The following is a 27,943-nucleotide window of genomic DNA, read 5'->3' as shown; positions in this document are numbered from 1 at the left end:
AATCAAGGTGCCCCCTAGGGAGGATTCTGCAGGAAGGTGATCACAAGATGTCCTTGAACACTTCAGTCAGCATCCTATACTCCCTTCCTAAGATCATGATGTCGGTGACATCTCTGAAAGCCTACGGCATTTCTCAAGGAGCCATTACTACTAAGGAAGTCTTGTAAGACCTAAGTAGCTCCTCTCTTCCCAAAACTTGGAAATACCATCAATATCAAGGACAATACCACCCTATTGGAATAGAGGCCCTTGACTATGTAGACACATTCTATGAAGTATCCAGGTCATATCTGAGAAGACAATGTGAGTTGGATGGGGAGGTTGGGGAAAGGGGCATGATGCAGGTACACTCAGACAAAGAAGAATGGTGCTCAGTTCCTCTACAGTTTATTGTTACAGCAGAAGTTGTGGGACACAGGAGGGCACCCTCCACACATAACACAGTGTGGGCAGAGCCCCAAGATAGCCCTTCCCACCCCTATGCCAAGCCCCAAGCAGCCCTGCCCCAGCTTAGCTCCCTCCCCCTCCCACTCTAGACACACTGTCTAGACAGCTACCAAAGTTAGTGCAGCCAATGGCCCCAGGCCCCTTCCTATTGCCCCAGCTCCAATCCTTCCCTCGTACTTGTTCATTGCCCACCACTTCCCATTCCAACTTCCATTTCACACACCAGATGTTTCTACCCCATCCTGAGGACCACTAACCCACCAGCAAGCCTCCTCTGACACACATTCATTTAGGCCCATATTCTTCAGAGATCTGAAGGGTTAATGAAAAGCCATTATCAGCTTTGGTGAATGGAGTCCCAGCCCCAAGTCCCCTACCCTTGCAATGGGATAAGTAGGGAGAGCCTGATGGAGGCACCATGGGGCAACTACAACCACCTCTTATCCCTTATCTATGGACACCTAGATTAGGGAGCGGGGACACATGCCCTCTCCACCTTAACACCAAAATGAGGGAGAGGGATAATTTAGGGGTCTGGGTCCCTAAGAGATATTAGAACATCTCTCCCAGGATCTGAGGGGAATCACAGGTTAGAGGTCAAGGTTAGGGTAGCAATCAAAGATCAAGGTCATCTCCCCACATGATCTGCCCATCTTCCCTTACTCTGGCCCAGTGCCCTATGCACCTCCCAGGTTAGTGCTGGGGGAGGTGAGGGCTGGGTCCTACACCAGGGCAACAAAGGTCATTCAACAGGAGACCTCCATGGTATGCCCCGGGGGCCCTGAAGGGAGAGTCCCAGACTCGCTGCTCTGGGACAGGGTGCGAGAGCGGGACCGGTTGCCATCAACGGACGCTGCACTGGTCAGGGAGGCTGTGCGCGATCGTGACAGGCGAGTCATGCAGGATGAGGCCACTGTGGAGACAGAAGCATAAGCAGGCAGGCAGAGAAGAGGTGGGAAAGAGAGGCTGGCAACTCCGAGTGGGGTGCTTGGGTGGAGATGAGAGTGACAAATGGGGCTGGCGGCGGGGAGGGGGTCAATGATTTGGCCGTGGTAAGTCCCAGAACTGGCCTGAAATGGTTCCTCCCCCTCCGTGCCCATCCCTCCTCCTGTGCAGCAATCTCTTGCTTGCTCTCATGATAGCCTCTGACCCCCATACTCACTGTAGCCCATGCCTTGCAGGAAGTACTTGAAGGCCTCGGTCAGCTTGCCTGGCTGTGGAAGTAAGATGGGCAGAAGGGACAGTGAGATGAGGTTCGAAGCTGAGCTGGAGCCCAAGGCCATGGCGGGTTGAGGGTGGGGTGAGAGGCAAAGTGTATAGTTCAGTGCCATTAATATCCCATCTCACAGAGGACAGCGTACTCACCTGAGTCAGCTGGGGCTGACCTCCAGAGTCGGCCATCTGTCCAGGAGATGGAGACAGCCATCCGAGAGAAATGATACAGACGTAAATACAAGCAGCCATGCCAAGAGGTAGGAAAGGGTCTCTCCTCCCTAGCTTCCCCACTCCAGGCCCTGACGGTTTGTTTTCTTTATCCACCCCACTTGTACCTATGCAGGACCTTGAAGGCCTAGAAGTTGAATCTAAAGAGAATCTATGGCTCTGGACAGGGGGCCAGGAGTCAGGCAGCGCCTGGGGTAGGGTGACTGACCTTGAGAAAAGAGGTCTGGGTGGGGTCCAGCTTTGAGTTACACTCCACCTGGTGTAAGCAGGAGGCTGAATGAATGACATTATACTCCCTGTGACCTCTCCCCTCCAAGGGACCCAGGGACCCAGATCCCAGTTCCTTTCCCATCAGCCCCATACCCATTTCGTTCTTGCCAGGAATCAGCCTCTTAGGCCCCATGGTTGCTCTCCCAGTTCCAAACAGAGCTTGCCTCTTGGCAAGATACCCCTCTGACCACCACCCAAGGACTCCAACCCTCCCTCGCCCACCCCAAAATTCTCTACTGACCACTGCATCTTCATGGGGTGCTTGATCTCCTACCACCAGCATCACAGGGCACCTACAGGCACAGTGTCAGGGAGGAGACGGTGAGCCCCTGCTATTCCCCCACAGGCCTCCCAGAACAGCAGCTGGAAAATGTTCGCCTCCAAAGAGGAAACAGTCTTCTGAACCCCTTGACCCTTCCAAGACAACCCAAAAGGGGAAGATTAGATGGTGGGATTTGCTTCATGGGATAGGGTGGGAGGTGACAAGAAAATTCCCTATTAAAAGACTTTTCTTCTTCTAAAGAAGGTAAGCACCCAGGGAAGGTCCAGGGAGAGAGGCAAAGCTTTATCTCTTAAAGTCTTACTTGAGGGTCACAGCACCTCCACGCTCAAGGTTCAGGTCTCGGCGGCTAGAAAGGGGTTCAAAGAAGAGCAAGAATTTTAGGCAGGCCATGCTATCCATCCGGATGGAAGCCATCTCCTCCCTGAGGAAGTGGTCTTCCTCCCCAAAATTATAGTCAATTATCAATAATTAAAAGTGGGAACCAAAGGGGAAGGTGGCAGGCAGGCCTCGAATCCCTGTGGTCACTTGGACCCCAGGTCCCTGGCCGGAAGGCAGTGAAGGCGGAGGAAGGGAATCAAAAAACCCAAGGGAAGTAAACAAGAAAAAGGGGAACGGCTCCTTACAATTCATCCCCTGGGGGTCTGGCCTGCAGCTGCCCCAGTTGCACCCCAAACCCTGCCCTCCTTGCTCCGTGCGGCTCCCAGCCTTCCCTCTCCTCCTCGCCTCCCCGTGACCACACCTCTCTCTCCCGTGCGCACGCACACACGCCACGCACTCACTTGTTGTAGCTGTTCCAGTACAGTTCAATGTTTTCCAGGTTGGGTGCGTGTGTGACGATATTTCTGTACTTTTGTATCAACTCCGAATTTCCAGACAGCTCCTCCTGAAGGAAAGGCAAGGGAGAAATAGGATTGAGAAAAGAAGTCACCCATTACTGGATGAGAAGAGGCAAGCCTTCTTCCCTCCCCAGATCCCATCCCATCTAAGGAAATCATCCCAAGCATTCAAGCCCCTGCTGGCTCCTGCCGGTCCCCTCCAATTCTTCCACCTTCCACAACCACTTACCTGGCTGAAAAGATGTCCAAGGATCATCTCCGGAATGGAAGAGGTAAGACCTGTTAGCTACGAGAAAGGGACAGATGAGCAAGCTCAGGATACTATGAGGAGAAGAGACCCAGGCTAAAAAGTGACTCGTCCTTCCTGTTCCGCTCCCCCTCCCAAGGGGGCCCCCCAACCTAGGCCTCAACACACAGGCCCCTCCGAACCTTGTGGGCTGCCCAATCCATCCAACCCTTGGCATTGGGATCAATGTTGATGAGGACAAGACCCTCGACCATATCCGGGTGGGTAAGCTGAGGAGTAACAGAAGGAAGGGAAATCAGAGGCTGGGCAGGGTCTTATTCCCTTCCCGCTGAGCTCCAGCCAGTGGGGCCTGCCCCCCACCCTTGTACCCAAGTCCTCCCCACAAACACACACTAGCAAACAATATTCTCCTACTCAGTCTGCCATGGGCCTCAAACCTGCCTTTCCCTTGTCTGGGTTTTTCTTTTAATTTCTTACAGCATATCGTGACAGGATATAGGCTCCAGCTCCAACACCAACTCCAATTACTGTGGAGAAACTGCGAAAGAGAAATGTATATCTAATGGGCCCTGGTGTCCCAAACTTTGGCCCTTCAAAATCCTCATCCTCCCTCCCAAGGCCACACGCACAAAGGACAGAACGCAACCTTCCCTGGAGGGGTGCGAAAATGGAAGGTGCCGAGGAGCTTAACCGTTGACACTGGCAGCCAGTAGGTCCCTGAAATCTACTTCAGCTCTCCCTTGGGGAGCTAGTGTCTTGAAAGGAAACACCCACCCACCAACCAGACACTGTTTTCCTACATAGCTCTGTGTCCATTTTCAATCCTCAGGAGCTAGTTCAACTTGTTCTGTTTTAGTTCCTGGTTCCTTGTGAGGAACCGGGAAGAAGGGAACTTGAAGCAAGATGGGGGGAAAAAAAAAGACACAACTTCAGTGAACAATAGGGAGAACGGGGGAAACAGAGCCAACAAGGTGAACCCAAGCTGCCCAGGGCCCGGGTGCCCAGGAAAAGCTGCGCCAGGGCCAGAGCCCGGGAGTCATCAGCTCGCAGCGTGCACACCACAGAGGCTCACCAGGCCTTCCCTTCCTTCTCCCACGCTCCCTCACCCCCAGGGCTCCCGGGCACCAGGTGTGTGTGTGGAGGAGGGGAAGTGGGAGGAAAAGAGACAAGTCTATCTGGCTCCTTGGGATTCTGTCACCTCTCCTCTTCCTCTCTACCTTCCAGACCCGAGAAGCAGGGCCACGCAGAGCCCGCTCCCTTTTCTTGCCTCTTCCCGTCAGGACTACTCTGCTGACTCAAGTCCATTTCCAAACCTACCCCTCCTCTTCTCAACAGCCAGGTGGAGGCATGGAGGAGGAAGGATCTATCTAGGCCAGAGACCACAACATGCCCGGGAACCCCGGCGGACACAGGAGTTCTAAGGGCCCCCTTGTGCCGGGCAGAGGACTCTGGTTTGGAGGGGTTCCCAGGCCTCTCACTTTAAGTACTGCAGGATGCAAGGGATCATGTCCGCAAGCTGGTCCAGAGATGGGTACTGGTATCTAGGAAAGAGAAGAACGTTAAGGAAAACACCAAGCTGCCCCCGGTGCCCCCGCACTTCAGGGTGCCCTACTCACCCTCTACCAGAGCCTCCACTGTCCCCCCCTTTCCTCCTCCCCTGGTCACTCTTCCCTGCCCCTGCCCTGTGCCGCGAAGCCTCGTGAGGAGGGAGGGAGCTAATTCTCACCCCAAAGGGAACACAGGAGCCCCCTCTTCCATTCCAGGGGCATCCACATGAACCCGCACGAAGTTCTGAATGATTTCCTGCATATCCCCGAATTGAAACAGTGGCTGGAAGCAAGATTTATCTAAAGAGAGTCCCCACCACCCCAACAGTAGAATCAGCCAGGGAAAAGCATCCCCAAGTCAGAACCCACCCTCTTTCTTTTTATTATGCCATAGTCAGACCAGGACAGAACTCCCCCTTGAAATGCCACATGGCTCCCTTCCTGCCCACACTGACCCTTCCCTTCCCGCCCGTGCTGACCCTTCCCTTCCCTTGGGGTTTTACCCTTCCCACCAGCCTCTTCCCAGAAAGGAGTGGGAAGGGAAGCTCAGGTCCTTACAGTTGAGTCCCACATCATGGTAGGTGAGTATCGCTGGGCGTTTGGGTTTGGGGGTTCCATAGACAGTGAAAGTGACAGAGCCATAAGGTGTCTCCACAGAGTGAGTCTGCAGAAAAACAGGTCACCATCAGGGAGGAGTCAGGCTGAGAGGAAAAAGAGGCAGAAGAAGGAGGCCCACAAAAGTCCCACCAAAGTCGGGGAGTAGGGGTGGGGAGGAGCAAAGACAGGAGACGGGAACAAAGAATTAGAAAAAGAGGGATGGGGAAGGGAAAGGACTGGAATGGAAGGAAAGGGAGCAGAGAGAGGAGAAAGAGCCCGGTAGCAGCTCTCTCCTTACTGGGAGAGAGGAGAACCCCTCCTCCCGCCCTGGGACTGCCCCCAAGTTGTTACCTGTCCCTGGTCCAGGAGGATTCGGGCAGCTAACTCAGCCTCCTGGAGAGACACACATACATACACACACACACACACACACACACACACACAAGCAGAGACACACAGCCAAGGAGAGTCACAGATGGAGAGACAGACACAGACAAAGAAAGGTAGGCAAAGAGCCCACCAAGATGAGAGACAGAAAGAGATGACAAAAAGAGACATGGAGAGGATGAAGGTTAGTGCAGTGACAGGACAAAGGCCTGGACTCCCGTTGTGGTCTATAGGGGGAGAGACATGGGTTTAGGTGGAGAAAACAGGGCTGGGGGTTAGAATGAGATTACGGGTTTGGGAAGGCAGGAGGCGAGGGGGATGCCTGCAGGTCTGGAATTCAGGCCTGGGAGTCAGGGGTACTAATAACCTTGGCCACCTCGGGTGTCTGCCCCGGCAACAGCGGCTTCTCCTCGGTGATCTGCACCTCCTGCAGCTCCGCCATGGTGGCCTGGCAGGATGAGGAAACACCGCGACTGGGGAGGTGGCCTCCACGCCCACCCATCTCGTACACCTGACTTCCTCTCTCAACCTGGGACAGTGCAGGGTGCAGAGGGCCCCAGAGCTGAAGACCACAACCGGACCCACACAGAGCCTCTCCTGCTCCCAGCTCTATGTCCAGGCCGCTGGGAAGGAGGGCTGGGGGCAGAGGACTCAGGATACCACTTCTCTTCCGACTGGCCAACCCCACGGCTGCCCCTCAACACCCACAGTTCCGGACCCCCCTCTCCTGTCCTGGATGGAAATACGAGGGTGGGGCAGGAGTGCAGCTCTGGTTTCCCAGGCTATATTTAGGGGCCACCCCACACTCCCAGAGTTAGGCAGGGATGAAACTTGTGGCTCAGTGACTGGGTACTCCAAAGATACTGAGGGACTGAGTAGTCAGAGTTCATAATTAACTGTGACCTTCAACTAAGCCTCAAGGTCATCAGCTCAAAGGGAAAGGGGCTAAAAATGACCCGAGTACAATGACCAAGAGGGGGAGAGGAAAACAAAAAGAACAAGGGGCACCTGTGTCCAACTGACCCAATGCTTCCTTTCCTTCCTCCCAAGACTCTCCCTCCCGACTGTGAATAAATTAGCACACATTCGACATTAGTGGGGCTGGTGAGGAGCAGAACACCTGTGCAGATCGGCAGTTAAGAGTCTGCAGCCTGGGGGTGGGGTCACTTACTGTGCTCCTATTGGCTGGATGCAGTGTGGTTAGGGGTCAGGGTTCTCTCTTCTCCTGGCTCTGGGGTCTGAGAAAACAGGGCAATGAGGTGAATGACATGGGAGACAGGAGCTGGGTCTTTTAGGGGCAGAAAGCCTCAGCCAAGATCTAGACTACGTGGGTCACCAACCCTCCCCAGGTCACTAACCCTCCCTAATCTGTACCCCTGAGTCCAATGAACACGTCTTCTCTAGGCTTCAGCTAGAATCAATACAGGCTGGAGGGGCCTGCGGGGCAACATGGAGAGCAGGTATCATCAGTCCAGGCTGGGGGAGGAGAGAAGGAAGTGCTGATGTGGAGGAAAGAGCGTGGCTTGTGTCGGAACCTCTGGATTCTAGTCCCGGCTCTGCTGCTAAGTAAGGGTGTGACCTTGGCCCACTCACTCACTTCCCTTGGCTTCGATTTCCTATTTGCAAACTAGAAGTGGGGACTAGGGGATCCTCGAGATTTTTGACAGCTCTCGAGTGAGATGAGGATAGCTGAGCATGACTGTTTCCCAGTTAAACGTTTTTAAAAACAAAATTTAAAAAGCCTCGTGCCATCGCGTCTCTCCTCCACCCAGGCTCGGTGTGGGTCCCGCGAGCGCAGAAGGGGAGGGAGGGCGGCCCCCACAGTCTCCTCCCAGCCTCCCCGACGGCCCGCAAGGGCCGAGCGCCAAGCTGGGAAGGGATGGGTAGGACGGCTGGGAGCGACCGGGCCCGGCACCCGGGACCTGTCCCTACAAGTCCCAACAATGTCCGTCCGCGTGGGGACCGACACCCTCGCGCGGCCGGCGAGGAGCGCTCTGGACCCTGGACACAACCTCGCGCACGCCCCAAACACGCCCTGCCGCTCGCGGAGCCTCCGCCTTTGTGCGCCGCAGCCCAGCGCCCCCTCCTTGCGGGCCTCTTCCCGCGAGCGGTCAGCTCCGAGGGACTGGGATCCAACGGCCCACCGGCCCGGCTGGCGCCATCCAGGCCCTGCGGCCCCTCGCCCGCCCCTCCCCCTACCTGCTGCCGCCGCGGCCGCTTCCACCTTCACTTGCCTTTGACTCTCCGGCCCGCCCGGCTTGGGCTCCCCACAGACCCGCCCCCGGCCCGCCCCAGCCCGCCCACGGGCCGACAGCTCCCTGCAGATCCGCCCCAGACCCCCCGTAAACACGCCTCCCCTCTACCCCGCCCCAGGCTGTCTGCCGCTCAGGGAGGGGCTGTGCTGGGGGCCCGAGGGGTACTCCAAGGGAAGCAAACTGCGGGGTGCCTCCACGCTCCGCTCGCGCTCCCCACGACATTCCCCCACCCCGCAACCGGGCTGTAGTGGGGTGTGCTGGGATCCCTTAGTCCTGCGGGGGATCCCCACGCCCGCCCTCAACACCGCCCCCCACCCGTGACCTGGATCTGCCTATCGCACTGTGATTCCTTCCTTCACCCCCAGACTCAGTAGTGGGGACGGGTAGTGGGGAGACGAACCCAGGGTGCTGACACCCCATGATTTCGACCGGGCTCGCGGGTAAACACAGCTAGACTGAGGAAGGAGGAGGTGGGCGGGGATCGCCGCTGAGGAGGCGAGGGTCTCGCCGGCTGGGAGGGGCAGGTGTGCCAGCACCAAAGGAGCGGGGCAGGGGTGGGGGACCGTCGGGGACGCAGGAGTTTCAACTTCGGGGTGCCCAGGGTCTTGGTACCTCCTCTCTCTGCTGCGTCCCGACGCCTGCTCTTGGCTGCTCCCTGAGAAGTTGGAAAACAAGGCGGGGGGGGGCGGGGAATGCGGGGAGCCGCTATAAATAGAGGGAGATCGCAGGAGGCGGGGGGGGGGGGGGGAGAGGATGGCCGACGGGGACTCCCGGGTCAAGGCCCCAGGGGGGGCGGAGGAGGAGCCAGGACCCCCAGGGGCTCCGACTCTAGGGTAAACAGGCGCGGGGGCGGAGTTAACTCCGCGGGGGTGGAGTGGGGGCTTGGGGAGGACGCTGTGTCCTGGGCTGGAGCCCAAGAGACCCTGTGGCTTCGGCGCTAACCCCTCCTAGTCCGGCCCAGAGAAGGAGGGTGAGACCAGCTCCGCCCGGCTGAATCTCAGTGCCCAGGCGGTGGTTTCTCAGGGACTGCTGCGTGTCCCTCTCAGGGCCAGGGGTGGGTTTGCCGTCCTAGACTCCTCACTCACCTTGTCCTCCCCCCACCGTAGATGCACCCTCCCTGTGCCCCTAGAGGAAGGCCACCTGGAATCGGATAGTTGGGGGGTGGGGTTCCCATGGGGTTCCGAAGTTGTCTTAGGCACAAGGAAACCAGATTGAATTTCTCCCCACCTGCACCCTTCCAGCGCCGCCTCCCCACCAGGGTCCTCACTCCATCTTCCTTCAGCCTGGTTCCTCAGTTACCATTTCGGGGGCTGGGCGGCAGGCCAGTTGGGAACAATGGCCAATGGAACTGGAGCTGCCAACGGCAACACCAGCACAGACTGCCCCCCCAAGACCCCCAAATTGCCCTCCCCCCTCCTGCCTGAGAACCACCCCCCACCACCACCCTCACCACCCACAACCCCCACCCATCCAAGGAACATCAATGCCCCTTTCATCCCCACTTGGCAGGGTCTATTGGAAAGAAGGAGGGGCCAAGAGGGAGGAGGTGACCCAGAGTAGGAGAACTGGTCAGGATTAAACCTGGCTTTCAACAACCTCACATCTAAAGGACCCCCGTACCTTCTCCCAATTTGGAGCACCGAAGTTTTCCTCTGTTCCCTTCCCCCACTCTCTTCATAACTGTTTCCCTCAGAAACTGGCCCAGAAGCTGGGCACCCTGGCAGCTTGCCTAGTCCCCTCTCCCCTCTGGAGGCCAGTTTAACACTCTCTTGGACAAGGAAAAGCCTGCCGACAGGCTTCCATCTAGGATCATAGATGAAGCTGTCTAGGACAGGAGAGAGAGCTCACTAGCCCTCCTGGAGCTGGGGAAGGAAGAACGCCCAGAGCAAGAGCTTCTGCCTTGCCTGCCTGCGGCAATCTCTGATGTGTCTAAAGTAGTCTTACTTGGAGTGGGGGAGGGAGGGACCTGGAGGTTCCAGCATCTAAATTCGTCTCTGGGTCAGGATGACTCAGGGGGAACCTGATAAGGGGCCTAGGCAGGGGCGTGTGGCGGGCAGGAGGTGGGAAATTTCCACTGGGATCTGTTTGCTTCTGCGGCCTAGGGGTCTCAGCCTCCCAGAGGCAGAAATGAGGCAGAAGCCCTAAGGTAGGGTTCTTCTCCATCAGGGAGGTCCCAGCGCAGCCCAGCTATAAGTGACCCAACCAGGGTAATCTCTAACTTCTTTCCCTTGGGCCAGAAGCGGCTTCAAACTATACCTTCAATGAAGCAACAGTCTTAAGTATCTACTGTGTGCAAGCCACTGTATGCATGCAATTCAAAGAAGTGTGACGGGTAGTCCTACCCTCTCTAGAAGCTTGTGGTGGAGTAGGTGGGAGAAGTAATAAATATAGAAAAAGTTAAGAAAAATGATGCTTATACAAGATTGGGCAATAAATTCTACGGCAATCATTTCGCACCCTTCTCACGTGGGAGATCAGAGATCTCCATTCCCACCTCATGGTTTTAGTATCTTCTGATGGAGACAAACCATGAATTCAGCAATACTTTTAAATGGGTTTGTAGAGAATTCTTTTTTTTTAAGATTTTATTTTTAAGTAATCTCTACACCCAACCTGCAGCTCAAACTTAAACCCCAAGATCAAGAGCCACATACTCTACTGACCAAGCCAGCTAGGCACCCCAGTTTGTATAGAATTCTGATCATGATAACACCTATGTATATACTTACGTGTGCAAAGCATATCATTTATTTAGTTGATGATCAGTGTTCTGTGTACATATAGATTCCAGGGGCCCTTGTAATAATTCAGAAATTCTCTCCCAGGAGACTACAGCCTACAGAGTAGGAACCATTATCTTGGTTTAATTCAGAGGAGGAAAAGGGTTTTGTTTCTACAGTGTACCACCCTATGAGGAGTACAACCACAGTGTATTTGAGTGGGAGAGAGGAACATTCTATCCAGGAAGAAAGAGAGCATGAGGGAAAGTTTGAGGGCAGAAATACACAAGTTACTTTGAAGAATTTAATATTAGCTACTATGTGCAAGGTACTTCCTATGTGTTATCCCGCAATACTATTATTGTCCTCACAGTACAGGTGAGGGACTCAAGGAAGCTCAGAGATTTCTTAGAAGCTTTAGTCACTTGCCCAAGGCCAACCAACTAGTGCTGTAAATAACAAATCCAGGACTCAAATCCCCACCCAGATTCATTCCTCTCCAAGGCTATGCTCTTGCCACTATGAGGTAGCCTATCGAGCCATATGGTTCCAGATGAAGAATAACACTGATGAGAGGTGGGTGTTGTTTGGTAAAAGCGTGGGCCTAGTGTGACTGTTCTTGAATGACAGGCAACGAGTCTTGGTACTGAAGATCCTTAGAGCATTCTTGAGCAGGATTTTTTTTTTTTTTACATTTTTTTAAAGGTTTTTATTTATTTGACAGAGAGAGAGAGAGCACAAGTAGGCAGAGAGGCAGGTAGAGGGAGAGGGAGAAGCAGGCTCTCCTCTGAGCAGGGAGCCCAACATGGGGCTCAATCCCAGGGACCCATGGGATCATGACCTGGGCCAAAGGCAGCTGCTCAACCGACTGAGCCACCCAGGCACCCCTTGAGCAGGATTAATGGATAAAAAATAGTTTTGTGAAAATTAATCTGATGGGTGGGTGATAAAGATGGATTATGGGGGGGGAGCATTCCATTTAGGAGAGAGATTCTTTCATTTGTTCTTTCTTTTAGAGATTTATTTATTTTAGGGGCAGGGGAGGGACAGAGGGAGAGAGAATCTTCAGCAGACTCCCCACAGAGTGAGGGGTCCGATGACAGGCAGGCTGAATCCCACAGCCCCGAGATCAGGACCAGATCTGATATCGAAAGTCAGACACTCAAATCAAGTGACTGAGCTATCCAGGTGCCCCTAGGAGAGAGATCGTTTAGAAGCCAGAAAAATCAACTAGATAAGAGATGACGAGGACTTGACTAAGTGTGCGAGCAATAGGAATGGAAAGAAAGGGTTTGTTAGACAAGGAAGTGACATTCATAGGAATTGGTGACTGATTAGAAGGGAAGGGGAGGGAAGTCACCAACCTAGTTGCTCTGTTTTAGAATCCCTGAAGTCCATCCATCTATATGGCTTCTGACCAGAGAACAGGCAAAGAGAAACCCCTGAGGAACATCCCTGACCAGCACAGAAACTTACCTGGAAACTTTTCAGAGTCTGAGACTCACCCTCACCCTGACCTCGCTCACCTTGACCCACCCAGATCTGTTATACTCCAAGGCCTGTGCTCTTTCCATGTTGGGCCCAACATTGGAAACCATTTAAAGTTCTCAATGAGGTTGGTCTGCCAAAGCCACTGGGATTCTCCACGTCAGTCAGTATCTTGGGCTTGAGACTAAAAAGGAGGGCACTGTTGGGCTGATGCCAGCCTGTTCTCATTAACCCCTTCCCTGGGCTCCTCTCAGCTTTTTGGGGCAGAGCATAAACCAATTTGACCAGGACCCAGAAGACTGGAATGATGAGGGAGAGCTTGATCAACTGGAGAGATCAGAAGGTTGGCAACTTGCTCGATGTAGCATGCAAAGTGGGGAAGTGAACGGACCCCACTCCCAAGACTAGGGTTGTAGCTGGGGCTGGAGGTGATGTCACATAAACACTGCTGAGGTCATAGAAGCTTCCCTCTCCTCCCCTGTTTCCCTATTGCCACACAGTCTCTCTGCTCAGCCGGCTCCCACATACCTGCACACACATAAACAAAGGCTGGGGAAGGGTCAGACACCATTCGGGTACTCTTAAGGGCACAAAAGTGGTGGGGAAGTGGGTGCTAGTGTGATTATTCAGTCTGTAGGATCCACACTAGTACCCCAATGCTGGAAACAGTAGGTGGGATGGGAGTGAGGGGGAAAAGAAAGAGAGGGACAGGGAAGAGGGGCTTTGTTCCTATTACTGATCCGGATTTTATCTTAACTCCCAACCTTATTACTCCTCAGTCCTCCCGTCCCCTCCTCCTTCACCCCCAAGTCTCCCCGCCCCCTGCTCTCCTCCCCCACCTCCAGTTGATCATGGCATCAGAAGCAGGGAAAACTTTCCAGCGGTTTGCTGTCTTTGGAGAATCATCAAGCAGTGGCACTGAAATGAACAACAAAAACTTCTCCAAGCTATGCAAAGACTGTGGCATCATGGATGGCAAGACAGTCACCTCCACTGATGTGGACATCGTATTCAGCAAAGTCAAGTAAGGGACCAGAGATGGGAGGTAGGGATGGTGAGTAGAACCAACAAGGCAGTGGGACATGGAAGGGTACATGGAGCAGAATATGCGTAATGGGTCTACTGAGCACCTGCTGGGTCCTTGGCCCTGTGCTATCACCTGTCCTCAGGACACTCAGTGTCAAGAGGCCAAATCCGAGTAAGGGGAAGGTTGGACCTTGGAAGGTGATGAGTTCATGTTCCAGAGTTTTTGGATTTCTGTCCGGCTGAACCAGGGCCAAGAATGCCCGAACCATCACATTTCAACAGTTCCAGGAGGCAATGAAGGAACTGAGCCAGAAACGATTCAAGGACAAGAACCCAGATGAAGCTCTGGAGAACGTTTATAAACTCATAGAAGGCAAGGATCCAGCTACCACTGGTGTTACCGTGAGTGACATGCTTCATCCCTCACCCTTGACCCAACTTCCTTAGATCCCTGCTGCTCCTGTCTCCCCTCCCACCTTCCACTGTCCCTCACCTCTGCCGTTAGTAATACTGTAGGGAGACAAGGCAGAAAGCCTCCGGTGCCCTGTTGGTATTGGAACAGACTTTAGAGATCACGTAGTAATTTCAGAGATGAGGAACTTGTGGCCCAGAGAGGGGTCCACATCTATTTTAATAGTAAAATTTAGACTTATTCCCAAGTGTCCAGATGGCTTTGCGGGGGAACGCTGAGTGCAGAAGACTTGGTACCTGATCCCCACTCCTCTTCCTGATCTTCTGTAAGGTGTAATCTCTGACCTCCTGCCTTTCACCTTCCGTCTGTTCCCTATTTGTCCCCTCTCTATTTTAAGTTCCCTCTACTCTAGGTTTCAAATAGGGCCCTCCCAGTAGGAGGGACCTTGCCTATTGGGTCTGGGGTTGAAGTCCTCTGGCTGCAGCCTGGTCACAATAACTCCCTTGGAAATAGAAAAATCCACACACACCCCCATGCATTCCCATATACCAAACTCTTCCACTCTCAGGAGTGGATGGCTCTTGCCACAGTTCCCGCCCATGGCTGCATCTGGGCCCTAGAGAAAGCAGCCCCATGCCAATGGTGGAACAGAGCATAGGGTACTAGCAGAATCAGAGGCCATCTTTAGAGAAGGGGTGTGACAGCGAAGGGGAAGGGAGAGGGATCAGACCCGTCCTCCTCTGGCTTGCAGAAAGCAACGACAGTGGGTGGGGTGAGCCGGCTGACGGACACCAGCAAGTACACAGGCACGCACAAGGAGCGCTTTGACGAGAGTGGCAAGGGCAAAGGCATCGCAGGACGGGAAGAGACGACTGACAGCTCAGGCTATGTGAGTGGCTACAAGGGTGCTGGCACCTATGACAAGAAGAGCAGCAAATAAGAAGTAGCCTCAACAACTAGGGTCAATTAGTCCTCAGCCTGGCATCTTAAACACCAGGGAGCATAGGGAACAATAAACATCTGTGTGTACAGCAGCCAATGAGCCCTGTCTTCCGTCAGGATGAGGGATAGATGGGCCCACCGGTGCAGAGAGAAGAGAGAGCCCGAGGAGTCAGGGTTTCCAGTTCTGCACCCTTTCTCTACTTAGCCTCATGCCTCCCAGCCAAAAGTTAGCATTCCCTTCAACAACTGGTTCTAAGAACAGAGCTGAGGAATATATTTGGGGGTAAGAGACAAACCAGATGCGGAGGCGGAGTATGTGCTCCTTTGCATTCATACGTTACTGGTATCCACCATCCTTATCTCTCAGAGGAGAGTAGCAGTTCCTATTTTGACATAGTATGACCCAGACACCACCAACTAGACGCTTCCCTGTCCCTCTACCTTCCTCATCTGTGGTAGCCCAGGTTTTGTTGGAGAAATAGAAACCAGCTAGAATGGGCCAAGGACTTACTCGGCTTGACTCCTGTTATGAGTTTATGCTCAAGCTGGGGGAGGGGGGAGAGAATCCATTTTTAATATCCAGCCCAGAGCTGAGTTTTACCCCACCCCACCTCCATCGCGGTACACATGGAACAGAAGATCCCACTCACTGCTAAGGGTTGCCCAGGAAGACAGCCAGAGATGGGTGGCCTCCAGGGCTCCAAGAGAAGGAGTTCTGGTGCGCTGAGAAAAAAGGAATGAACTGAGAACTGATTCGGATGTGCTTTTATATTTTTATTTTGAAATGACTATAGAGTCACAGGAAGATGCAAAAATAGTACAGAGAGGTCCCACATACCCTTCACCCCAGTTTCACCCAGTGGTTATATCTTACATCACTCAGATGTGGTTTTAAAACCTTCCATGACTACAGCCAGGCTCACCTCATCCCTGTCCTGTCAGCAGGAGATCTTGGAGTTTGGGGGGTGTCAGGAGGAGCTTTGGGAAGGAAAAGGATGCAGTAATCTTGGAGGGAACAGGTCAGAGAAGGTAACTTGAAACTCCAGTGAGCCACAATGAGGAGGATGGAAGAAAAAGGGTCAGAGAAAGGAAGACAGGGTGACTACAGGAGGTTGGGAGTGTCAGGGAGCGACTACCCTGGGCTCTGTGGTAGAGAAGAAAGGAAAGAACAGGTGATGTGGAGAGAAGGTCAGTGATTTCATAGAGAGGAGCAGATTGGGACCTGAGGGGGTTTCTGGAGAAGTGAGGCTAGAATGAGTCTAAGGGTCCCAGGGAGGTCCCTGTAGCTAAAGTTACCTTCTGTGTAGGCGAGTGAGTGGAGAGTCCTAAGGGAGATGGGGAAGGCTGAGAAGAGAAGCGTGGTGGGGATGGGGAGTTGAGACGTGGAACTGGGTGCCGGTTGCCATGGTGTGAGCTGAGGCTCTGGGCCTCCATCCAGGAATCAGGATCTGGCCCAGTGGATGGACAGTCACTGCCAACTGGACACAGTCAGCTTCTTGGGTGGGTAAGACTGTCTGTGGGAGAGGGAGGATGGTAGGGGAAGAAAGGAGGTAAACAAGTTGGGAAGAGGCTACAAGGCAGTATGACTTTGCATGGTGACTGAAGCTCGAGACATTTGTCCTACCTCTCTGGTCTCTTGGGAGGGGATCCTGCCTGCCTTTGAAGTCAGGGAGGAAGCCTTATACCAGGGATCAGAGGTTTGGGAGTAGGGACAGGCTGGTGTGTGGTGGCAGTAGGGGGCAGTTCAGAATGAAAGCCTGCCTTTCCTAGTAGAGGCCGATGATACCTATCGGTTCAGCATCATGCTTTCCAGAGCAGAGCAGGTAGAGCCTTTGGTTGGTTAGGGTGTCATTGTAGTGGCAGCTCGTGGGCGGCTGTCTAGAGGCCAGAGAGCAGATCGTGACAGGGAAGGAGTCCTCTGTGAGTGTACAGTATTCATTGTAATTCTCACAGAAGCTATCGCTGTACTTGCAGAACTTCTTGGTCTCTCTCCAGGGGGCATGCACCATATAATGGATTTGGGGGCAATACCAGCTCTGTTTTCTGCCCCGCACATAGGCCATGAGACCATTACAATAGCCCTGGAAACCCTTTGGGTAGCTAACCCGGGGATAGTCGATGTGTAATAGGCGGAAGTTCTTGATGGCAATCTGCACCTTGATGTCCACAACCAGAGTTGGCCCTATAACAAGCTGGAGAAACAGGAGCCGGGCCACAGCTGGTGCCATTCTTCCTGCTGGTAGAGTTAAGTGGTTGGAGGCAGAGGTGGGTCTAGAGTGGCTGCCTGCCCCTTCCCAGAGCCTCCAGCATTCCCCCAGCCTTCCCCATGGGCCTTCCCCTATACCCTAAGAGCTGGACTCTACTTCAGAGATAATCTAACCCAGGTCCTCATGTCCCAGAGAGAGGAGACACTTGCCCAAAGTCACTCAGCTGGCCGGCCACCTTCAGCCACTCCCCCCACTCCTTTGGTCCACCCGGAGGTCTCAGCTTCACCCGGTCTGTGAACTGTAACACTTACAGAATAAGAGGTCCAACTGGTTCTTGGGGGAGCGACTCTTCCCGATTATCCCCGGCTCTGGTCAACCTTTCTGGTAAAAAATGCAAAGGGGACAGAAGGAACGGGCTGAACTACGATTGACTGACTGCTCTGGAGAAAGGACGGGGGCTTGAAGACCAGCGGGGCAGGAGCAGGGGCAGGAATTCTTCCCGCCAAGGCCAAAGACAGCCCAAAGGTGAGAAGAGGCTAGAGAGCTCTCTGGACAAAGACCAGTCTGGGAGGAGGGAGCGTCCCCTGAGTTTGAGGAGCCGCTGCGCTGAGGGGGTTGGATGGGTGGGAGGACAGAGACGTTGCTGTCTGGTCTCCTCCTTTCTGCTGTCATCAGAACACTTAGTTCCAGCTCCTTGCCAGAAGGCTCGAAGTTCTTAGGTTTTCTTTGATGTTTTCTCTGGCCCGTAGGCCGTGCTCCTGTGGAAAGGTGAGAAGGAAAGTACTGTCATGTTTCTGAGGGACAAAGTGCTGCTTATTCCTGACCCTCAGAGAACAGAGGGTCGGCTGCTCACCCCACTCGCCCCGGAGGCCACACGCGCACACACACAAGGGCCTCCACTGAGTGCTGGGTCGAGAACCAGAGACATCAACGTGGAGCCCCGCAGTCCCCATCATCACCTCCACACCGGTCCCAATCACACTATCAGCTGACTCCCTCACCTCCGACCTCAGGCCCTATCAGAGTCTGAGCACTCCTGGAAACCTACGCACGCTGACCCTGAAGCCTCCAGCTTGTCGGGTGGGATTAGACAGCACAGCCTGGACATGAGGAAGGGTGGCCCTGTGGGCCCAGAGGATCAGAATTCTTACTGTAGTTTGCCATGTGGGGAAAGGGCCGGACTCCTAACTCTCTTCGTCAACAGCTGCCGCTTCATGAGAACTAGAGAGCCTGCCAGCCGCAGCCCTTGACCTCCACAGGCCTCACGGCCTGGCCTCCCTGCAGGGTGTTGTCCGGGTGGTGGGCTTCCTCATAGGACAGCCTACTCCATCCATGTCCTGGAGAATGGGAGCCAGGAGTCAGAACACAGAGCCCCAAGTGTTCTAAGGCCAGTGTGTAGTCTGGGGGTGGTGCAGAGTACTGGAGGCATTGGGGTTACTGGCGTGGCTCTTCCTGCCGGTATGAACTGGAGTCCAACACTGAACCCATCCTCCCCACAACTTGCTTCTCCTCCCGTGTTGTCTGTCTCCCGTTTCCTCAGTTACCTATGCAAGAAATCTGTGATCCTAGGCCCTCCCCGCTCCCTAACCCCACCATGGGGAGGCAGTGGCTGCAAGGTGGTTAAGAGCAAGGCTTTTGAGTCAAATAGACCAGAAATCCTGGCTGAATCCTGGCCCTGTTGTTTACAGGCTGTGTATCACCAATCTAAGTTTGCTAAAAACACCCTAAGTTGCGATTTCTTCATCTAGTAATGGGGGTAATCTTTTATACCTCATGGCACTATTAGAATTCATTACGATGTATATCAAGAGCTTTTAGCCCAGTGCCTGGCACCTGGTGAGTACTTAATATGAGCATGAGTCCATTAGTCACACAGCCCTGACACCTAAGACTGTTCCTGAAACTGTCCCTTCCATCCCTGTCTCTTCCCTGCTCAGGCTCTCCCCTCTCTGGGACACCACATGCTCGCCAACTCCAGTAAGGCTCTACACCTCGTAGGTGTAGCCTTTCCATGACCTGACCCCTGCCATGTCTCCAACTGCATCTCCATCCATCCCTGTTTCCCCCTTTGTGCCACCTCCACCTCTTCATCCTGGCTCATGCCACCTCCTTTACCCAGGATGTTGTTCCTCACCTCCTTCCACTCTTACCCCCATCACCTCCACTGAGCTAGCGCATGTGAAGTCTCAACCCGGAAATCCTGTTTAAGAAGGCTCTGCTTGGAAGACTACCCCCAGGGAAGTGTGCACAGCCAAGCAAGTGAAGGTGAAGCCCACACAGGCCAGTGGCTCATCTGTATCCTTCAGGCTGGGTCTATAGGCCAACACTGAGTGGGAGACTTGCAGGGTGGTGCCTAAGCCTGGCTGACTCAAGTGTTGGTTTTGAGGAAGTCTGCTGTTGTCCCCACCTCAAAGCATGCCTCTTCCCTATTGGCTCAAGGCTGCAGCTTCCCTGAGAAGAGGTAGGGGCTTTTCACGAAAGGCTCCTGGTCTTCCTCTTCCTTCATTCGATGCCTACCTACCACCCCTCTACTCTGCACACACAGTTACAAAAATGAAACAGCGCTTCACAGAGGAAAGAGTTCAGGACTTGATTTCAGATAACCTACTGAATTTCTGCTTCGTCGTCTATAAAATGGGATGAATACCTTCCTTACCTCATGAGGCTGCAAGAAGAAAGTGAGATGGTCAGCATGAACGTGAATTTCAACCATCGCACGGTGTATAAACAACGTGTAACTAGATTTGATCTCCTGGGTTCTACACTAACTCACTTTTTTCCCCAACTCAACATCGGCAAAGCCTCTTTTATTCCCCAGATGATCCACGTAACCTCCCCCATCCCCGCTCTGCCAACGTGGAGGCCCCTCTGACACCTGACTTAAAATTCATCTTCATGAAGCTTTCTATTATTAGCCATGCCTTGTGTCGATTACCTTAAAAAATTTTTTTTTTAATTTATTTTTTTTAAAGTTGTTAAATACTGTCAGAAAAGCACTATGACAAATGTTGGGGGCAATATAAAGGTAAATAAAACAGCTCCAGCCCAGATTACATGTATAATTCAGCAAGAAAGACACACGTATAAGCATGTTACAAAGGCCTGAGCCCAGGACCAGGAAAGGTGCTGAGTGTGCGATGGGCCTTCAGGTTCCAGACTGCAATTCTAGTGGCCCGGTCTTTAAAATCCTGTCTTCAAGGTGCTGATCCACAGCATTGCTGCTTCCACGCTGACATCCTTGTCATGGTTTCATCTGCTCCCAAGGCCTGAGATTTGTGGAATTCATTGCCTCATTACACTGGGCTTTACATACATGAGAATTACCCTAGAGATGAAGAAACTAAGTTTGAGAGAGAGTAGTTTGCTCAAGGTCATATGTCTAATTTAGTAGTTATCAACAGGGGCAGGGGCAGGCAATTTGGTCATGTCTGGGACAGTTTTGGTTGTCACAACTGGGGAGGGGCTGCTGGCATCTAGTGGGTAGAGGCCCAGGATGCCATTAACCATCCGACATTGCACAAGACAGCTCCCACAACAAAGAATTATCTAGACCAAATGTAAACAGTGCTGAGGTTGAGAAACTCTGGTCTGGGGCACCTGGCTGCCTCAGTCAGAAGAGCATGCAACTCTTGATCTCAGGGTCTTGAGTTCAAGATCCACAGTGGGTGCAGAGATTACTAAAAAAAATAAGTACACTTAAAAAAAGAAAAGAAAAGAAAAGAAACCCTGATCTAATGAGTGAATCAAATTTCCTAACAAAGGCAGAATTACTTATGCCTTATATATTGAAAAGGCTGGCAAATCTCCAGAACTTAGAAATATTTGTGTTAGATCTTGCTTTGAGTAGTGATGGTTTTTCTACCAGCAAGGAAGAGCACTGACTGTTCACCACTGAAACTTTTAGATTGTTTTTCCTGTAAGGGTGACCCTCTGCCTGTAGTCCTCTACACATTCTCTCCTTTCCTCCCAGAAACAAGTGGCTAGCGTAGCAGGTGCAGGGGTGATTCCCTGTGATTGAGGGGAACCCCAAGATTTTGCCCAGAGTGAGCTTACACAATCTCAGTGGGGTCACTTCTTTGCCCTATCCAACCCAAATTGATCTAAACCAGCATAGCATGTCATGGGCAGTTCCTGGGTTGTCCTTGAACACAAAGGATTGCTTCATGCAGCTCAACCTTCTTGTCATGACTTCACCTCAACCCAGGGTTGAAGTCCAGGAGCTGTATTGTCAGTTCCTCCATTTGCTAACCAGTGCTGAGGTTGCTGCTCGTCCACCTGGGACTCAGATCATTCAGGGGCACAATGAATAACCTAGAAGTTGAATCAGTTAAGAATCATTTATATGCAAAGCCCTAAGCTATCCCTGTGAGAAGTAGGAAAAAGTATAATATAGGTGGTCCTTGTCTTCTGAAGCTCGATAGTGTAAGTTGGAGGAAAATGATAAATACATATGAAGAAACAACCAACGATTCAAGGCAGAAAATTGTACGTCTTGAAGACAGAACTGTAGGAATTTAGAGATGGAGAAGATCCTCTGAATTGGGGGGCACTGGAGCAAATTTTTCTGTGTGAGGGGCAGGTCACCCTGGGACCTTGGGTTGGATCTCAAGGAACAGTTAAGAGATGAGTAGAGATAAAGAGGATTAGGAAAGATGTGTTTAAGAAAATAGAGAAAACCACCTTGGCTAGAATTGAGGCACTTCAGTGGCAGAACTTGAATATCAGGCCAAGGAATCTGAATTTTATTCTGTAGCTAACGGGGGAGCTGATAATGGCTTCTGAGGTAGAATGACCTAATGAGGACTCTCAACCCCAGAGCAGGTCCCCCCCTCCTACATCCTGGCTTCTCTAAAGGCATTGGTTTGGGAGCCAAGGATTCCAACCTTCTGTCCGTGCTGCCTCCTCCAGACCCACAGCTGTTCCAGGAAAGGTCATGAGAATTCAAAGACCCAGAGCAAGTCCCACGTCTGACCCCAACTTGCTGTTTGTTTCACTTTCCCCGTCTACAAAAATGAGCCCATTACCTTTATTTATCCTAGGAGTAACAAAGTTAGGATAACAGAATTTGGATCTGCTCCTGCCTGGAGGGAAACTCTCATGGGCTTTCCATCGGTATCCAGAGGCTGTGTGGAACTCCGGAAGAGAGAGAGGCTGGCCTCTGAAGGGTGGGCACCAATCCAGGCCCAGCCCTCCTCTCAGCCAGCTCCACTCACCCCCTCTCAGTGCAGGCCAGAGGAAGCAACAGCTGTTGTCCTGTGGGGAAGACAGGCAGAGGTCCACCTGGCACTGCTGGGATTTTCACAACGCCCGCCCCAGTGACTTTAAACACACACGCACACGCACATGCATGGTAGTGGCCTGGCAGGGGTTGGGCCAGGAGATATGACTATGACCATAGAACGAGGAGGTGGGGGTAGCTACCTCATCTCCCCGGGTAGAGGCTGCTTGTATGAGGGGCTTTCTTCCCTCCCATCTTCTCCCCCGCCCCATTTTGTCTTTTTGCTCACCCCTTTCAAATTTTTCTCTTTTCCCCTTTGCCAGACTCTCTGATCAGTCCTTGGCCTGATGCCTGACCCCTTTTGTTCTCCCTAATCTTGTCCCCCTTCCTCCATTTTTTCCTCTTGCCCCTTACACGGGGCAAAGGAAAACTGGCAAAATTATCCTACCAAGTGCAAAGGGAAGCAGATCCTGGAAGGTGGAGAGTTGGGGCAAACCAATCAATAAATAAAATCACCGGCCTTATCCAAACAACTGAGGCAAAGTAAGGGTTTCAGATTGAGTTGTGAAGGTGGTAGTTTCAACTCTTTAATTTTTGTATGCAAACCTAAACCTTTACTCTCTCTCCCCTTTGGCCTAGACAGTAGGGTGGTGTTTGACTTTCACACAGCACTCAGGCCGGCTTCTGGAGACCTCAGGATAATGGACTTGAAGAGCAAACTAGGATAATTATAATGACAGGAAAACACAAGAGCACAGAGCAGTGCAAGTCGTGGTTTGGAAACATCTCACTCTAGAATGAGAAGTGAGGAGTCCTGGCTAAGAATTCAAATGAGCTCCTGGCCTCCCACCCCATCCCCTGAGCCCAGCTTTTGGTCCGGGGCTGGACGGGCCTGTGCTGATCCGCATTCTGTCCACAGTCCGCTTTAAACCATGGATTTTATTTCCAAACATTTGCATTTCTACAGCAGCAGGGGCATAATTCTATATCCAGAAGTTCAAACTGCAGAGATGCCGGCACCTTAACAAAGCAGCGAATGCTGTTCCCATAGCCAAAGCCTCGCTGAGAAACAGAGGCGCCGGAGGCCCCGGGGAACTTGTTCCCGGTTCTCTGTCCCCATCTAGTGGTGCTTCCCATCTCCAACACCACTTTTTCTTCCAAAAATCATCCTGGGCACTCTGCCTACTAAAACGATGTCCCCCAAGCCTCAAAGACAAACACTTCCTCTTCCCAACTCAAACTTCTGACTTCTGGACCAGAACACAAACTTTATAATCAAGATCATTTTTTTTTAATTTTATTTATTTATTTGAAAGAGAGCGAAAGCGAGAGAGAGCACAGATGTAGAGGGAGAAGCAGACGCGGCGGAGCAGAGAGCCTGACATGGGGCTCAATCCCAGCCCCCTGGGATCATGACCTGAGCTGAAGGCAGGTGCTTAACTGACTGAGCCACCCAGGCGCAGACCATTTACATGGCTTTGCTACAGTTACAATCTACGCAAGGGCCTTTCACTCCTCTGCTTAGAACCGTCTTCCTGCACCACACCCCTCCGGCCCCAGGGCCTCCCCAGTGTGTGGAGTAAAAGTCACGGTCTTCACTGGTCTCAGAGGCTTTCCATGATCTGGCCTCTGGTCCCTCTCCGATCCCACCGTCCGGCACCTGCCCCAGCCACACTGGACTCCTGGCTGTCCCTCCAACATGCAGGCATCTGTCTGCTTTAGGGCTTTCACAGCACTGTTCTATTTGGACCCTTCTTCCCCAGGCAAGCACAAGTTCACTTTCCCATCTTCAGGTCTTTGTCCCAGAGTCGTCTACTTTAAATGTCCCTATTTAAAAATCCCTGCCTACCAACCTCCCTCTTGTTCTACCTTTGTCCTTAGCAGTTACCACTTCAAGCAAAGGGTATATTAATTTTTTACTGTCTTTCTCCCGATGGAATGTAAGCTCCACGAAGGTAGGGATTTTTGTCTCTTTTATTCACTGATCTATCCCAAGCACCTCAGCACATAGTAGACACTTGAGAAATATTTGAATCCTGAAAAAAAAAAAAAAAAAGGACTGTTCATCTCAGTTTTCCAAACTTCCCACCCATAAGTAGTGATGCTTCTACTCCTCGGTGTCTCGGTTCTTCTGAGGGCCATGTGGCAAGCTCACTAGAGCCCCCAGAGCAGTACCAGCTCGGGCTCTCCACACACCTATAACTACCACAAGGAGCAGGCCATGCAAGGTCAAGGCCTAAGGCAGAATGAAGCAACCACCACCACCAACAGCATTTTCAAATTTGGACACTGTTTAAGTTTTGCCGATCTCAATGAAGTAGGGAGGAAAAGAGTGAAGGATGGAAGGTGTTGGGTGCCTTCTCCAGGTAAAGCCAGGTGGCCCTGCTCAGCACCTGGCACTGAGGGGCCCAGAGGAGTGAATCACTGCAGAATAGCTGAGCTGGGGTGGTGTTGGGCATCGTGACTGGGGTGATTCATCCACTTCCCTGGCTCCTCCATCTCCTCCAAAAGATAAGCAGGAAGTCCTGATGACAAGAAATCATACAAAGCAATATTCTAGGCTATTCTCTCTGTATCTCAGGTTAGAGAAAAAGCTATTCTTACGGCCACAGTGATTGGTTCTTCCCAGAATCATGAACCAGAGATGTATATAGGAGATAAACGGCAGTTCTCCCTGAAATTCATTTGGGGTTGACACCTGGGTCAGGTGCTTTAGTAGTCATTAAAACCATGTGGCCAGAGGCCAAATCCAGTCTTTGAGTGTGAAGAGTGAAGTTTCCGCATTGCTGAACCTGTTTAGGCAGGTACACTAGCTCCCTAGGTATCCACTTATTTGGGACATGTAGGTGGAAAGGCACATGTACTTGATTCATTTCCTGATCCCCGACTGCTCCCTGGCCTGCCCCAAACAGAAGCAACATAGATCAGGCCAGCTCTTAAGGAGTTAAAAGGCAAGTGATCTGAGGCCAGTGACAAGTGAGGGCATCCTGAGCCCCAGACTCATTGAGGAGGTGCAGCCTGTGGTGGGACCTGAGTCGGGAGAGAGGCCAGAGAAGGGACAGGGTCTGATGCAGGTGAGTGATATGACAGACAAAGGAGGAGGGGGTAAGGACACACATAGGGGAGAGAGGAGAGTGATGCCGGGGGATGGAGGCACAGAGTGGGGCCACGGGGGCCACGGAATGGTATCATGGGAGGGATGAGACACAGAGCAAGGGATAAGCACACAGGGGGAATCGGTCTCGAGGGAGAAGAGAGAGAACAAAGAATAGGAGGCGAGAAGGACAGAATGAGGGAAGACGGGCATATGGGGTGAGGGGGATGGGGTCACAGTGGGTGAGGAGGGCACACGGAGCCGGAAGAGAGGATGAGACACAGGGGGAGGGAGGAAGGAGACCCAGGGGAGGGTAACGGTGATGAGATAGAAGGACACATACAGAAAGACTAATTTCTCACCCCCTGCTGTCTCCGTCCCCAGCAACCCCAGCCCTCCATCCGCACTGCTCCCCTGCGAGAGGGTCGCAGCCAGAGCAGGATCCTGCCCCCTACTGCTGTTCCTGCTGCTGGGGCTGTGGGTGGCTGAGGTCCCTGTCAGGGCCAAGCCCAGCACCGTGACTTCGGCTCAGTGGTTTGAAATTCAGCACGTGCAGCCCAGGCCCCAGCGGTGCAACACAGCGATGGGCAAGGTCAACAAGTACAGAACGAAACACTGCAAACCCTTCAACACCTTCCTGCATCAGTCCTTCTCCAGTGTGGCCGCCACCTGTCAGACCCGCAGCATAGCCTGCAAGAAGGGCCAAAGAAACTGCCACCAGAGCAAAGAGCCTGTCTCCCTGAGCACATGTGAGCTCACCTCAAGGAAGTACCCAGGCTGCAAGTACAAAGTACCCAGGCTTCTTACAATGTGGCCTGTGACCCTCCTGAGAAAGGGGATTCTAGGAAATCCAAGCTGGTTCCTGTGCACTTGGACAAAATCCTGTAGGTTTTCGGACTTCCTCCCTCTCGTGCTGTGCCTGACTTCCCTCTGCAGACCCCTGGGCCAGTCCTCGTATGGCCCACAGGTTATATCTTCCTCCCGTGTCTTAGGGCCCCTCTTAGCTCAACCTCTTCTGAAAGGGCTGAGCTCCAGAAGAGATGGTCGGTCCTTCCTCTTTCTGTGGCTGTTTTCCCAGAAGCTTATCTCCAAAGGAGGGGCTGAGCAAGCTAGGGGTGTGGGTTCCCGGGTCTGTGCCTGGGACATCTCTCCCCTGCCCCATCTTCAGGGCAGCCTGACAAGAGGAGGAAACAAAAGTACAAATTGGGATTTATGGACAGAGCTGTTCCTATTCCCGAGCTAGGAACCTTCCCCGGCTAACGTAGTAGTGATATGACCTGTGTGAGGAGACGCGGGTGGAAAGAAAGAAAACGAGGTACCACTCCATATTTATATAGCACTTTAGGTTTTTCATGGTGTTGCCACATGAGTCCCTTGGGATAGACTTGAGAGGGATTGTGGGCCTTCTTTGGGGGAGGAAATGGAGCTTTCAGAAAGCGTAATTAATTAAAGAGCTTGTCAAATTGGTGAGTAGCAGAGCCTGGACTTGAACCTAGGTCTCCTTATTCTAAATACAGTGCACTTTGTACTTGTCCCTTGGGCAAAAAAGGAGAGACCTCTGCAGGGATGAGAGAACTGGGTAAGAGTTCACCCATGAAGATATGTACCCTGAGAGCTTTTAGGAGCCAGTTACCCTGTGCCCGCTGTAATCAAGGTCACTAGCTCTCTAGCCAAGACCTGTTTATGAGGTCCTCCAGGGATCGTAATTCATTCTCTCTCTGCCTCTCTAACTGGCCTCCCCCTTCTCTAGCCCACTGCCCTTCCGACCTGGGCCCCGGGCCTGTCTCTGGCTAGATCCCTTTGGCCTGAAGGCATAGGGTCAGGGGAGTGTCCCAGCTTCATCCCCCTGCTCCAGGATCACATTTCCCTTGACCTCAAGGGACTTCCGTGGCCCAGAGCCTGCTGGTCACAAACAGGCTGGTGGGAGCTGCCAGAGCTTCCTTCCTCTGATAATGATCTGTCCTGCCTCGGTGCTTCCCTGGCTCCCCACTCTGGCAGTCTGCCCAGGCCGGAGGGCTTGAGATGTGGAAATGCCATCTCCCTGTCCCCCTGGGCTACAGACACCATTGCTCTGTCTCTAGTGAGCAGAACTGGATAAGCTACAGCTTTACCTTGGCTCTGTTTTGAGGTGCAAACGCCCCACCCCACCCCCATTGCCTGCAGCCCTGACCATCACCTGACCGTTCTTTCTTTCCTTTATTTCAGTGCCAGACAAATTGCACGATGCCCCATGCCCGCCCTACTTCACTGCCCAGCTACCTTTCTAGACCTTCCCTTCCCAGCCAGGGCGTCTCTTCTCTTCCTGTCCCTCCCCGACACCGCCAGTGCTCCTTTACTCCTTACCAGAGTCAGAGTCAGCTTTGGAGCCAGAAAAAATTGGGTGTAAATCTTGGTTGGCTCGGTCTTCCTGGCTATGTGACCTCAAGCAAACTAAGGCACCTCTCTGCAGCTGTGTTTCCATACAGTGAAATGGGAGTAATCCCACCTACCCAACAGGATTGCAGGAAGATTTGGAAATGGTATT

At 52.7% G+C, this 27,943-nt stretch overlaps 4 protein-coding genes and 1 long non-coding RNA gene across 18 annotated transcripts; 2 read left to right on the top strand and 3 right to left on the bottom strand.

Annotated features, from left to right (window-relative positions):
• Positions 1-363: 363 nt before the first annotated feature.
• NDRG2 (NDRG family member 2) lies at positions 364-9,590 on the bottom strand. Of its 12 annotated transcripts, none has more exons than XM_027570508.2 (17): positions 9,540-9,590; positions 8,925-8,967; positions 7,229-7,295; positions 6,425-6,505; positions 6,022-6,063; positions 5,632-5,737; positions 5,253-5,373; positions 5,005-5,067; positions 4,004-4,064; positions 3,709-3,795; positions 3,509-3,565; positions 3,223-3,326; positions 2,745-2,789; positions 2,099-2,453; positions 1,813-1,848; positions 1,610-1,661; positions 364-1,360 (listed from the first exon to the last, which is right to left on the bottom strand). In XM_027570508.2, the coding sequence occupies exons 4-17, from the start codon at positions 6,497-6,499 to the stop codon at positions 1,194-1,196; spliced, it is 1,371 nt and encodes a 456-aa protein (XP_027426309.1). In that variant the 5' UTR covers positions 6,500-6,505; positions 7,229-7,295; positions 8,925-8,967; positions 9,540-9,590; the 3' UTR covers positions 364-1,193. The 12 variants fall into 12 exon arrangements, with proteins under 12 accessions (XP_027426309.1, XP_027426310.1, XP_027426308.1 ...); XM_027570509.2 differs by lacking the exons at positions 8,925-8,967; positions 9,540-9,590 and adding exons at positions 7,432-7,533; positions 8,257-8,277; XM_027570507.2 differs by lacking the exon at positions 9,540-9,590 and having other exon boundaries at positions 8,925-9,004.
• A 2,499-nt stretch (positions 9,591-12,089) lies between these two features.
• On the bottom strand, positions 12,090-12,816 carry LOC113909421. The gene is made up of 3 exons (XR_003515729.2): positions 12,559-12,816; positions 12,397-12,445; positions 12,090-12,226 (listed from the first exon to the last, which is right to left on the bottom strand). It is a non-coding gene; the product is annotated as an uncharacterized LOC113909421 (long non-coding RNA).
• A 180-nt stretch (positions 12,817-12,996) lies between these two features.
• On the top strand, positions 12,997-14,997 carry TPPP2 (tubulin polymerization promoting protein family member 2). Of its 3 annotated transcripts, XM_027570519.1 has the most exons (4): positions 12,997-13,095; positions 13,300-13,544; positions 13,795-13,948; positions 14,710-14,995. In XM_027570519.1, exons 2-4 carry the CDS (start codon positions 13,372-13,374, stop codon positions 14,896-14,898), a joined length of 516 nt encoding a protein of 171 aa, XP_027426320.1. In that variant the 5' UTR covers positions 12,997-13,095; positions 13,300-13,371; the 3' UTR covers positions 14,899-14,995. The 3 variants fall into 3 exon arrangements, with proteins under 3 accessions (XP_027426320.1, XP_035583871.1, XP_027426321.2); XM_035727978.1 differs by lacking the exon at positions 12,997-13,095 and having other exon boundaries at positions 13,107-13,544; positions 13,795-13,919; positions 14,710-14,842; XM_027570520.2 differs by lacking the exon at positions 12,997-13,095 and having other exon boundaries at positions 13,111-13,544; positions 14,710-14,997.
• Positions 14,998-16,256: 1,259 nt separating this feature from the next.
• On the bottom strand, positions 16,257-17,128 carry RNASE13 (ribonuclease A family member 13 (inactive)). The gene has a single exon (XM_027572291.1). It carries the CDS (start codon positions 17,126-17,128, stop codon positions 16,667-16,669), a length of 462 nt encoding a protein of 153 aa, XP_027428092.1. The 3' UTR covers positions 16,257-16,666.
• An 8,265-nt stretch (positions 17,129-25,393) lies between these two features.
• Positions 25,394-26,307, top strand: LOC113909243 (ribonuclease 7-like). Its single transcript, XM_035728062.1, is given in 4 exon segments — positions 25,394-25,399; positions 25,804-25,835; positions 25,837-26,216; positions 26,219-26,307. Coding segments are annotated over 4 exon segments (507 nt in total).
• The last annotated feature ends 1,636 nt before the right edge of the window (positions 26,308-27,943 follow it).

Source organism: Zalophus californianus, chromosome 6, assembly GCF_009762305.2.
Source record: "Zalophus californianus isolate mZalCal1 chromosome 6, mZalCal1.pri.v2, whole genome shotgun sequence".
NCBI classification, from domain to species: Eukaryota; Metazoa; Chordata; class Mammalia; order Carnivora; family Otariidae; genus Zalophus; species Zalophus californianus.
Note: the sequence above shows the minus strand (reverse complement) of the source record. Positions and strands in the feature narration are given on the sequence as shown.